This window comes from Solea senegalensis, linkage group LG1, assembly GCF_019176455.1.
Source record: "Solea senegalensis isolate Sse05_10M linkage group LG1, IFAPA_SoseM_1, whole genome shotgun sequence".
Classification (NCBI taxonomy): Eukaryota; Metazoa; Chordata; class Actinopteri; order Pleuronectiformes; family Soleidae; genus Solea; species Solea senegalensis.
This window is the reverse complement of record NC_058021.1, coordinates 1,325,989-1,339,313: the sequence shown is the minus strand read 5'-3', so window position 1 is coordinate 1,339,313 and position 13,325 is coordinate 1,325,989. Positions and strand designations below refer to the sequence as shown.

General features: G+C 40.9%; 1 protein-coding gene across 1 annotated transcript in view; it reads right to left on the bottom strand.

The window, feature by feature from the left end:
* reck (reversion-inducing-cysteine-rich protein with kazal motifs) overlaps positions 1-12,395 on the bottom strand; it is a 57,350-nt gene extending 44,955 nt beyond the window's left edge. Inside the window, exons 1-2 of the mRNA XM_044044703.1 lie at positions 12,390-12,395; positions 11,571-11,877 (exon numbers count right to left, since the gene is read on the bottom strand). Of these exons, the coding sequence (XP_043900638.1) occupies positions 11,571-11,877; positions 12,390-12,395 (313 nt within the window). The remainder of the gene's footprint in view (positions 1-11,570; positions 11,878-12,389) is intronic.
* Positions 12,396-13,325: the final 930 nt, after the last annotated feature.

Sequence of the window (13,325 nt, the reverse complement as noted above, 5' to 3'; positions counted from 1 at the left end):
TACAGAAGAATCTGAGGACAGCATCGCTTCTTCTCCCTCTCTCTCTCTCTTTCTTTAGGTAATTACTCAAACATCTGCAGGGAGCAATTGGATAGAGTTCTGTGGCATTTACAAGTTAAAATTATTATTATTACAGCCTGCATCATCATCATCACACACACACACACACACACACTGCCAGACATAAGGCAGGTCAACATGAGGTCCAACTGTGGAGCTCAGTGTGTCAGATGACAATTAGCAAAACAACAAAGCTATGTGGGGGGTTGTCCTTCAGCTGTCCCTCACACTGAAGATTCTCACTGATCAAACACCTTCCTGCAAATCACATTAGCACAAATGTGACAGCACCTGAAGGTCAAACTGACTAAAGAACTTCAAAAAATGAAAAACTCTCTTGAATTAGAATCAGAATTGTCACTGGTGACTTGGTATTGGGTGGAAATGTGGTGTGACATGGACAGTGTGGTCAGCTGGTGGTGAAAGATGGAGCACTTTTCCAGTAAATGTTGTGCTGCAGTGGTTTTTGTGGAGGAACAGTCACAGAGACTGAAAAAGCAAACGTTTCACTGAAACATCCACAAAAAAACATTTGCATTCTATCAGTGGGAAGTTCATTACAGTTATTACTAGTCCATACGTGAGTAACCAGATTTGAGCTTTTGTCCTTGTCTCTACATCTCATTATTCCAGCTCAGGTTTTAGCGCCATGACCTCACTCACAGTAGAGTCTGCAGTGTGACAGGAGGGGTCAGCATCTCTCAACTCACCCCATCTAAGCATATTTCACACCAGGAGACTGCCAATCACAAGTCAGTTTGGGGCAACTAGCCTCAATTTAGAAAATCTCATCAACAGGTTTGAAATCTTGAAATAACAATGGACACAAAGTTAAAGCAAAAACGTCACTGACAGCAGCTTCAAGGTGAGAGTTCGGATTTTTGACATGTGTGACATGTGTGACATGTGTGACATGTGTGACATGTGTGACATGTGCGGCTGCATCTCAGTTGCTATAGTGAGTCTGATATGAGTCTGGGAAATGTGAACGCAGATGAAAATGTTTCTGTACGCAATTGGATGGACCTACAACCAATCACAGCAATGATCCGGATGATGCACAGCGACAAACGTGCTTGTTGTAGTTTTCTAGGAGAATGGCGTCTAATGTCTCAAAATCAAATCAAATCAAATTGTAGTGTGATGAAAATAACCAACGAAAAGAAAAGAAAAAGAAAAGACTCCGACATTTAACATCATGGAAGAGTGTAACGTGCTCTGGAAAATGTCCGGCAGTGGTGTAAAGATGTATGCAGTTTGTAGTAAATGGTGCTTTTGGATGAACGGCTGCTCAGATTCATTAGTCAGAATGAAACCAGATGTTAAGCTGAACCATATCAACAATCCTGTGTGTAGCTGTTTTATTGAGACATGAGCTGTCAATATGTGTGTGAGTGTGACCGAGGACGATTAAAGCCTCACACGTATGCTGTGGACCACCCTGTCCATTTACACGGTCATGTCTTTAAAGCCAGAGGAGACTCAAACTTATCTATATTATAATGTGTGAACTGATCCCAGTGTCATGTGACAGACAAATGACAGCATCCATGTTTAAGCGCACACGGGGAGAACATGCAAACTCCATATCAACTGTTGAGACTGAGCCACAAACCCGAGTCTTTTCACTGCAAAGTTAGAGACAATAGCATTCAATAGCAACAGCGTCTCGCTACATCGATGTGACCAAGGCCAAACAGGAACAGGCAAGGGATGTGAAAGTCGTCTTTTTGCCTCTTTAATGAGCCGTTCAACCTAAAATGGCACTTAAAAGTCCACTTTGCAAGAATGTGTGACATCTAATGTTGAGACTCCAGAGAACTACACTGGCCTTCACCTACAAGGACTTATTCTAAGGCCAAACAACCAAATCACACTGTTTTCATATACACTTATACAAACAATGGCAATGTATTCAATTTCTAACAAAACAAACTCCTAAATGTTACACATTGGATGTTTAATAGTACTAAGCAATTGAAATAAAAGAAAAAAAACCTGTATCACACACTCACACACGGGTAAATATTTTCCATAAATGATAATTTACCTAAGAGGATTGGGGCCATATGTGAATTGTTTTTAATAAACGTTTTTCTTTTTTCCTCAGAATTCTGCAAAAAAAAAAAACAACCTCTCAGAATCTCAATTCCGACTTTAATCTCAGATTTAATCTTTACTCTCAGAAATCTGCTTTAATCTCAGAATCCTGACAAAAAACAGACCTCCAAATTCAGGCTTCAAAATTCACAAAATTGACAAACACACTGATGTGAAGTTTAAATATGAAGTTTAAATCGATAAACCAGCCATTTCCAACAAAGAATGACTTTATTTCACACACGTTATTTAATAGTTCTCGAGTTAAAGTCTTGATAAAATTTGACAAATTTATTTGGCGGTGTGTGGGTTCTGACCCAGAGTCAGTGAAGATCATGAAGATGATGCTACAGGAATAAAAGGTCTCGCTCTCAGCTGAAGGTTATTAAAAGGCCACTGACAATGTAACAGTACAATAATAAATAGATTTAAAATGTAACAATGGAATAAAATGCAAAGTTATGATTTCTCATGTTATTATGGGAAGTGTAAATGTAAAAGGTTCTGTGCACATCGAGGCGAGCTGCCGCCACACTCTCATTAATGATGCACACACACACACACACACACACACACACACACACACACACACACACAGAGAGAGAAAAGTGGCTGGCAGGAAAGAGTAATGTTCCATTTACACTGACGGGGGTGCAGTGAAATTCCTCTCCTTATCATGGCAGCAGCTGGCGTCCAGGCACAAGCAGAGCTGCTATTTCCAGATTGTTTGTCATAGCTGAAAAAGTGTTTTATTGTTGTTGTTTTTCTGTTGTGTTTTTTAATGCAGGACATTTGAAGTGTGGCACGACACGAGCTCTGGAAACAAACGCTGAAGAAATCACATTTCTATGAAGTGGACGAGTCAGAGTACAAACGACAGTCATGATCTACTTAATGCTCCACCGTCTGTTTCTGCTTAACTTAACTTCTCACTGATTCCTCCTCTTCCTCCTGTTTGTGTCTCCTCTTTTCTTTGCAGGGTTGTTTAGTTTTCATTTTCTGCACAGCCACATTAACAGGTAAAAATGACTGGACGCTACAGCACAGCTGTTATTAATGTGTATTTGTGTTGATTGGATTCGGTCAGTCTTAGTCATGACCAGATGTTTGCTGGGAGGCAGATGTGTTGTGAGCAGACAAAGAAGCAGAGACTTGAACCTCACTGTGTGCTCAGATGCTTCAAAACACAGTGGACGCGTTTGTTTTGAGATGAAAACAGTGTTTGAAGCTGGATTGCTAGTAAAACACTGGACTTACTTCCTCAACGTTTTATTTCATCTGAATGCTGTTACCTCCACCACCTCACTCAGGTGGAGCTGATGCTAAGCTAACAGGCAAGTCAAGCACAACATGAAGGGAAAAGGCTGAGATGGAAAAACATACAAGACAATTAAAATGTACTGTAACTGAATAACTGTGAACATTATCTTGATGCAGAAGAGCTGTTTTTGTGTTTTTTTTTATTATTTATTGATGTATTTTCCTGCTTGTATGGCTTAGTTGTGTAAGTTGTTGGGTTAGCTTAAAAAACAAGAATAAAAACACAACACAATCCAAGTTGTGTAGTGTGGTCGTAAATTAACCATCCATAAAGGTTATCCATATGTGAAAAGACTTCATGTAACTTTCCCATCAGTCAAGCGTGACGATGTGAGATGTGACTCATGAATGTGATCATAGCTCCTTGTCTGCAGGGATGGAACGACTTGTTATGACCATATATCTAACATATTATCTAACGCTGTTTAGTTCATATCTCTGTGGAAATCACTTGGACAACTTCAGTTAGGCGTTTTTCCACACAGCACAGATGCAGGCAGGAAATTAGCCTGAGTGCAAAACAAACAAAACATGAGGGAGAGTGAACGTGACACAGGCCGTAGTAATCGTGAACAGAACAAAGACTCGGAGCAGCTGAGACAAGACAGAGACGCCACTTCTGTTTTCATTACACCAACATTTATGTTTTTGAAAAATCCTTATGATACTTATGACAAGTCTGTTCTTACTCTGCATAAAACCTGAGTGACTTAGTGACTAACGTCATGTGACTCGGCTTCTATGAACCGCCATCATGGCAGACTGGTGCTGGAGTAAGAGTTCACTGTGCACATCATTAAATCCATGAGATCGATCAATATATATGGATTGAAACTTGACAGACTGAATAGATGCTTTACAAGACCACTAACTCTGTTGGTCGGGTGTCGCTGTGATGGCATCAATTATAATGTCACAAGTTTGACAGAAAAACTATTCAGAGGTTTTGTATCTTTGAACTGATCTGAACTAATCAGTTTCATGTTATTAATATTATATTAATAAAGCAGCAACTGTGTGGCGCTGTGAGACTGAGGTACAGCTGCAGAGTGAAGCCTCGTTCCTCTGCACTTCCACTCTCCTGGCTGCATTCTCTCTGGGGGTAGAGTTTAATGGATGGAGGTCATAGGTCACTTCCTGTGCATAGATTAATCAAGATTTTCCATACGGAGCTGAGCATTAACAGATCAACTGAGCATGTTTGTCATTGTGAAGGATGTGCCTTTTTACAGACTATGTAACAGGAATTAGCAGATTAGATTACTGTATATAACATTTTGTAATAAACTGAGGTGTGGCGATGTAGAGTTCAGCTTCTTCATTACAACAAAAAACAAAAATTCATTGAAACTAATTCATTTTGATTCCTGAACAGAACAGGAGGAGAACATTGTCATTTCAACATTTGGACCAAACAAGTAATTGATTATTAATCAAGTACTTGACAGCTCCTTGATTAATCAATGATTAATCAAGGAGCTAAAGGAGCTAGCGGTCTTCAGAGGTCTCCTTACTAAATTCCGGGGTCTGCCAGCTTGGTGGAAACACTGCATACAGCACAGATTATGAACTCCCCGCGACATTCCTGCACTTCATCGCGACTTCACGATATCATCGTCCATCACGATGTTTGACCGCCTATTTAGGGGGAATCGCCCAACCCTATGCACATATGATGCACATATGATGCACACATGATGCACACACGTCCGTCATGCTACCAGATGCATTTATGCAGCAAAGTGCTCACTTTTTTCATGGAGAACGGAGTCAAAGTCCAGACAGTTTTGTAACACACAGGATGATGGATGATGCAGCAGGACTTAATGTCGGGTTTCAGTCAGGTTTCTTTTTGCATGTGCACCTGCACCACCTCACACCACCTCACACCACCTCACACTGACTCACACCTACTCCTTGCTATGAAAGGCGATTGAGTGACATGAATCATGAGCTCAGATCATCAGGAAAAACAACTGTCTTATTTTCCCAGCATTGAGAGTCTGAGCTGCAGAGACTGACATTTCTAAATGAATTTAATGCTGCAAAAACAAAACAAAAGAAAATCTGGAAAGCGTTTGGACTTTAATCATTCACGTCAAAACAAACAAGTGAGAGACATTTTTAATCGATGAATTTATTGCACTTAAAGCTCTGCATACTTCTGGCTGCTTAATACTTTGTTTTGGTGCAACATGGATTTACTGGACTGCTAATGGTTTTATTATTGCGTTAACAGCCTAACCCAATTAGACCAAAGGCTAATTAAATTACAATGATAATAATAATAATAACAATCAATAATAATGATGACGTCACCTGGTCTTTGGGACAGTTAATGACCACTGTGTTAGAGGTTCTCTAATTACACTGGTGTGTGTGTGTGTGTGTGGATATCATTAAGTAAGGAAGAGTGACAAGTTCAGCCACATAATAACCACACAAACCAGACACACAACCATGAAATCCTCCAGAAACACCTGATTGTTATCAGAGGAACAGCAGGGAGTGAATGTAGAACACGTCCTCCCCCTCGTTTCATATTCAATTAACAGAATCAAAGGAGGACGCAGACCTGATCTACTGCTCTATGTGTGTGTGTGTGTGTGTGTGTGTGTGTGTGCCTAATGGGAAATGACATAATGGGATTCATGTGGTCATGCTGAGGGAGTGATTTAATACCTCGCTGCAGTATAACTAACTCAACAACACATCCTGAATATGTCCAAAACCACAGCAAGTCTCCATTCTCAGTTTTCTTACAATAAATCCTGAACCATGCGGTAAATCAGTACAGAGCTCGTCATCATTCAAAGATGAATCCATACAGAAGCGTTAGGTGCAAATTTCATGCCACAATTATACTGGACAAATAACTTAGATTTTATAAATATTCTTTTTTTTTTTTAAAAGAGTAATAAACAGAGAAAGTATTCAGACAGCAAAGCCTCCACCAAGGCCACTCACACTCCTACAGTCTCACAAGGTTAACCACTGTTTTTTAAAAGCTGAATCACCATGAACATCTCGTGAATCTTCCATGGCCATCACTAATATCTTCAAATATTTCATGTACTTTCTGAGTTCTGCTGCTCACACACAGACAAAAGCTCGGGAACATGTCCCTGGTGAAGAGTAATTAGAAATCACGAGGTCATGCAATGACAGGAAAGATGTGAGGACGCTTTTTGTTTCACTAATTAAACGATGTTTTTATTCTGATTATGGAAATTCATCTTCACCAATGCCAACACGCATATTTTTGTCCGGAGTTTGACGCAACATATTTTCCGACATACGCTCTCTGTCAGAAATGACACGTCGTCATGTAAATAAGAGAAAAAACAAAGTATAGATCGATCTATGGGGAATGTAACCTTCTGTTCTTTTCTTACTTCAGAGTTGGAAAGCCTTTGTTTGGATTTACCTACGGAACACAAAGTTACCACAAGGAGCCGCCAAGAATATTCAGTGACAAAATAAACCACGTTGTGGACGTAGCAGTGATCTGCTGCTTTCCCATTACGACGCTGACATTTTAAACCAGGTTGAATCCTTTAGGACTATGAAGTATTTGTTAGCATGTCGAGCACAATTCTGAACAACTTCTTTTCAGATACATTGAAAAGGTTAGCATAAATGGAAGAATAAATAAATATAAATAAAGGTTTTACTTAATCTTCTTTTACCAAACGACTCCCCCATTTCCAGTCGACCACATCCTCTGTGGTTGTGTGAGGATCTGTCTCGCTCTCACACACACACACAAGCCAACAAATAACTAACTGTAATCTAATTATATTTATTGGAAAACAAACACAAACAGCTCAATTGGATTTCTAATAGAGAAGCTTCTGGGAAAGCATTTGGGAATGTGTGGAGGAAAAAAAACCAAATGGGGTTATATTATATTATATATATATTATCAGCAGAAAAAGAAGAAAATCATATCATCCAGAAACAGAACTTTATTTCTTTCTGACACCGTCGACTCCTGTACGACGAGCAGTGGATGCAAAATTCTAAAGTCTAAAGTAAATTTCAGGTGTTTTAGTCTTTGAGTTATTTTTGAATTGCTTCTTTGTCATTCCAGGATTCAAAACACTCATCATAAAAATGATAGAAAACGAGGACAAAAAGACAAACAATAAATTGATCAATCGGCCATAGAACAATCCATATACCGCTCTGCTAATGTCTGTGCTGTTTACTGTCATGTAACTGTGACTGTAGGAGTGTTGACGCTGCCCACTTTGACCTGAGAGTCTCCACAGGTCTCAGTCAAAGACAAAAAACAAACCAAACGTGTTTGAATCATTTTACATTTGTCAAAGCTGCACTAACAAGAGTCTGCTCTCTTCAGCTGAGGCTTTCAGCAGCTTCATTCTCTCTCCAATCACTTGATTTACATTATAATGAAATATGATTAACACAAAAAACAAAGTTTTAACTTTGACGTCAAGCAAAAAGGTGAATTCTTTTATATTCCAGCGCGTGTTTTTCTCTTTCTTTATATTTAGACTTGGCACAACACTGGCAATGGTTTGCTGCCTGGCTGGAAAAACATCATTCATGGTCAATTCAAGAATCACTATAACAAGGAACGACCAAGAAATTCATCTCTCTGCTGCACTTTAATCACACGACTATAATTAAGTTTGTGGGACTCAGTGGACGCAGAAAGAGTGGGGCTGCTGTTCACTTCCCTCCTTCCCCTTCTCTTCCCCTTTTGCTTTGACGACTCAGATTGGTTCCAGATGCCGTCTCTCACGGCTGCAGCTCCACAACCAGATCGCTACATGAAAGAAATGAAGGCGAGAGGTTTCGTAAAACTCGAAAGAGAGAAAAAAATGTGAGGAATTTCAACACGGACGAAGCTGGAGGAGAAGCCACGTCTTCCTGGAGGCAACACTGGCCGATCACTTCTCCACATGGTGCCGTTTATCACACTCTGCTACACCTCTTTACATTTTCTCTGAGACCCTTTGTTATTGTCACATGTCTTAGGGAGACAATGTGCGTCCCAAATGACGATCTAAGACCTATGTTTCTTTCATGTTCCAGGCAGATGTGCCAGCAAAAAAAAAAGAAGTGATATTTAGCCGGAGAAATTCCACATCCTGCACCCATGTGGACTAAAACATCAAAGACCTCCCCACAAGCATGTTCAAACAATTTATAACCCGGCTCGTGGAGCCCCCTGAGATAAAACACTCACTCATACCTCTTTCACACAAAAAACGAGGCGTACGCTGCGGTTTAAACGCGAGTAATAAGGCAACGGACTCATTTCCCATTTCACTAGAGGAGTGATGTCACAAACGCACTGTAAACAAGCAACATGGCCGAGTGAAAAAAGTGAAACTATTTTATGTCTCTTTTACACCAACGTGAGTGGGTTTCTGCAGGTTTTTTAAATATAGGTAACCTTGCTTTTAAAAAAAAGCAACTGACTGCTTCTCCACTGCCAGCAGAGGAGGTCACATCTGCATTCTTCTCCTCTGGTGACTCATTTTCGACTTCACAAACACGCCATGAACACCCAGCACGGCCGAGCAGGAGTGGAACAAACAACAGAAGAAAGTACCACGGAGAGCACCGACATGTGCTGATGTTTACACTTTTCATTTCTTCCACTTTGGTCACTCGTTCAGGCCAAAATAATTTAAAATCACTGCTTCAACATTCCACACGACACTGAGACTAGACTGTGTTCACCGAGGTGTCCCAGTGCTTTGTGAGCTTCCTCACTTTTTTAACATACTAACTGACAAATGAGCAATATTAGCTTGCTGCCTTAACGCCGTGCAGATTAAAGGCCTTTGCACACAGATGTTATTTTAGGTTAATAATAACTTATTTTCAGGTGGATCTATAATGTTTTGCATCCATCAGGTCCACATCTAACCAGTCAGTTTATATCTTGCTGTTCTTTTGCACCCTGTGCAGGAGCAGTGCTGCTGAAATCACAGTTGGAAGTTCCTTTACACGTCATTCTCATCCTTGTGTGTGTCGTTGATGATGCCAATTATAATATAAATATTTTAACACACTCAGGAACGGTTTACTAACAAAGTGAACCTTGTTCAAACTGTTTGACAAACCTCCGTCAGTCCGTCCTACAGTGAACCTGGACCACACCAGCTCTCCTCTCTGCATCACTGTTGGTTTTATTCACTTATTTCTTTAAAAATTCCATAAAATGACCAACTCATAATCACACAACCTCAAATACACTTGTTTTTTCCTGTGAGGCGATTTTTTTTCCCCACTGGTCCATTTATTCTCTTAATCCCGTTGCAACTGGAGTGAACAAAGTCTAATAAATCTCCAAATTATTCTCACGTTGGTGCTGTTTATTCCTGTTGCTGCCTGCACTCACTCATACATGCAGCCGTAACACTCCACGGGGGGCGTGCATGGCGCTTGAAAGTCGCTCATGTTGCTCATGTCATGTCGACGTGACGACGGCAGTGGGGCGAATGGTCTGTAATCAATCAATCAATCAATCAATCAAACAACAACTCTTTATGAACTGAGCATTCACAGAAAACTAAATAACCACATTCACCCGGGAGTCATGTTTATATTCCCTCTGATGGGAGCCAATAAAAACCTGTGTCTAGTCAATGTATGGTCAGTTTATGGTGCAGCCAAAACCCTGATGTTAGTTTGTGTCAGTGGGTTCAAGAGAAGCTGAGACTCACACCAGCCTGAGGAGTGCTGAGGACACACACACACACACAGAGACACACACACACACACACACACACACACACACACACACACACACACACACACACACACACACACACACACACACACACACACACACACACACACACACACACAGGCCAAATGGTTTGAAAATGTAGCAGCAGGGCTCAAAGTGGCAGAGTCCATGTTGACTGAGCCAATTAACAAGTGAAAGCAGCAGCAGCAGCAGCAGCGCAGTGACAGACAGCTGCTCCACACCTCTGTGTTTGTCTGGACGCCTTCACAAGTCCCACTGAATTCATTAGCACCATGAACAAACTAATACATTCATCATTCTGCCGACACTGTGTGTTCTTTAAGTGACCGAACGTCATCAAACATCATCAATAAGAAACAAATCCATGTATAAAAACCTGAATTCTATTCTAACACAAGAGAGCAACAAAAACATCAGCATTTAAAACAATAGTCTGCCATACATGCCCAATTAAAGAATTGCTCCTAAAAATGTGCAGGTCATTATAAACTTATATAAATGTTATATATTATAAAACCTAATGTTTGATGATGCTCTGTATTTGGTTGTGTATTTGTTTCCCTCCTGTTCTCATCACATTACATGTTCTCTCCGTTATTCCTCACTATTATCGAGGGAGCGAGTGTGAAAGTTTTTATTGTCGAGCAGCAACAGGCAGAAATGTGCAATATGGATTCTAAAGAGCGGAGTTTATGAGAAACTGCACGCGCTCAGAAACTCCCCTCCGCTGCGTTCCTCGAGAGGCACGATCGTCACGCTAACGCGCAGATCCACGCTTTCACTCTATAAATCACACATTTGCTTTTCGGCACAGTTGCACAGCATCAAAGCACCGCTAAACAACGCTGCGTCATTATCGAGGACACACTGTTTCATTCGGCGCGGACTTCATTTATAAAAGTGCAAAGTCTACGGAGGAGTTTCCCGTTATTCTCACGGTCTCCTCGCACCTTCTAACTCTGCTAGCGCTGCGAACGACTTAGAAACTCGTTTTCATTTGAAAACAAGGCAAAATGTTGGAGCTTTAACTCGCCCGAATTGACCACGACGCCTCGATTAATCAGAGAAGTCTTCCTAGATTGTGTGCGGTTCCCTGAGATTCACTAACAAGTAAAAGAAGCGTCACACTGTTTAGACTTGAGAGTGAACTTTACGTCGGCCCTACGTGACGCCAGCTGTCACAATCAACGCGTTAGTCCCGCATTACTGCGCACACGAGTGAGTCTCACGCATTCCCCGCAAACTTTTTGTTTGCCGAACGCACGCGAGCAGTGGATGTGTGTGTGTGCGTGTGCGTGTGTGTGGACGTGGAGCGACACAGACTTCACAGACTTACCCTGAGCTCGCAGCGGCTGGCAGCACAAGAGGAAAGTGACTATCTGGAGACACACACGCATCTTATTGAAATCCGAAAGTGCATCGTGGACAAGAAGACATAGAAAACACTGGCGCCGTGATATGCTCCATGGATCCCCCGTTACACCTCTCTCTCTCTCTCTCTCTCTCTCTCTCACTCTCTCTCTCTCCCTCTCTCTCTCCCAGCCCCCGGTCAGAGGAAGTTCTCCCTCTTTTAGAAAATCTCTGCCCCGGTTGTTGTGTGTGTGCGTGTGTGCGTGCGTGCGTGCGCACATGCGCAGAACAGGCTGTTGAACAGTGACAAAGACACATTTCAAAAGTTCACAAACACCCAAACTCACTCCAGCTCCATGTTATTAAATGTGACATCAGTCAACATTTGAATGGTGAATCTATCACACACACACACACACACACAGGACATCTTAAAGGGACAGTTCTACAATATCTCAACAATAATGTGATGTTTGCTGCTTTATTTTACAGCTGTGGAAACTCTAGTTTGTGTCACTCCCACCAAACCAAAGTCATTGTAACGTGTTGATCCACTGCTGCTCCTGTGGTCAGTGTGTTTGACTTGTTCTGATTCACCTCAGTGACGCTCACACTGGGTGGGATTTAAAACGACTGCAGCAGTAAGACGAGCAGGACCTGTGTCTGCACGAGCTGACAATGATGATTGTCTCTGTGGACTTTGGTGTCAGAAAGTGAGCAGTAGGAAAACATATTTTTATGATGTAAGCAGTACATTTTTATTAGATGAATTAAAATCAGGTTTCCCTTTATTTCTCACTTTTACCGCCATCACTATGTTGGAGGAGAGTTTGCTGCAGCAGGAGACTGTCATTCACAGCAGCAGAGAATATACATGATATATATATATATATATATATATATATATATATATATATGAAGATAGAAACAGCATGACATGATCTGTCGCTTCTTTTTGACCTCCATTCAATTTAATACATTTAATTTGAAGGCCTTGAAGAACTCTTCAAGGCCTTTTAATAATAACATCCAACAGAAGTGGAGATCAGCTACACAAGGGAGTCAAACTATATAATATATAGTTAAATTAATAAAGCAACAAATTCCAACAAACATTACTGACAAATACTACATTCAAAAATGAATACACAGATCATATCAGATTGTGTAGTTGCAGATTGAAAATGTTGGTATAGACAAGAGCAACTCACATTGTTCACAACTCACTATACACACACACACACACACAATATTCTGGACTGATGTGAAATCAATTAAACACACACATTTTCTGGGAAAAATGCCAACGGAGCTGCAGCAGAAAATAAATACCACTGAGGAACTCTTAGAATCTCAAGCACTTTCAGAAATGCAAAGAACAAAATATAAAGTCACGAACAGAGGAAGCAAATATGATTAAATAAGTTAAACTGTTTCAGGTTGTTGACGTGTGTCTGTGTCGCTGATCTGAATCTGAGAGAAGGATTTCCAACACTGACGTCACAAAATAACACATGTGATGTGAATTCACAGATTTTCTCTCTGGACTTTGGTGTGGGAGAGTGAGTGCAGACACGTGCAGATTTACATGGACTGTGCCAGGACCTCGTACACCCTTCAGTGCATCAGCCCATCACTGTCCTCTTAATAACATTAATGTTTCAGAATGCAGGTAAGACAGCTCGAGATGATTCAGTTGAGTCATCCAGTGACAGGAAGTGCTGTTTTCCAGGAGGAGGCC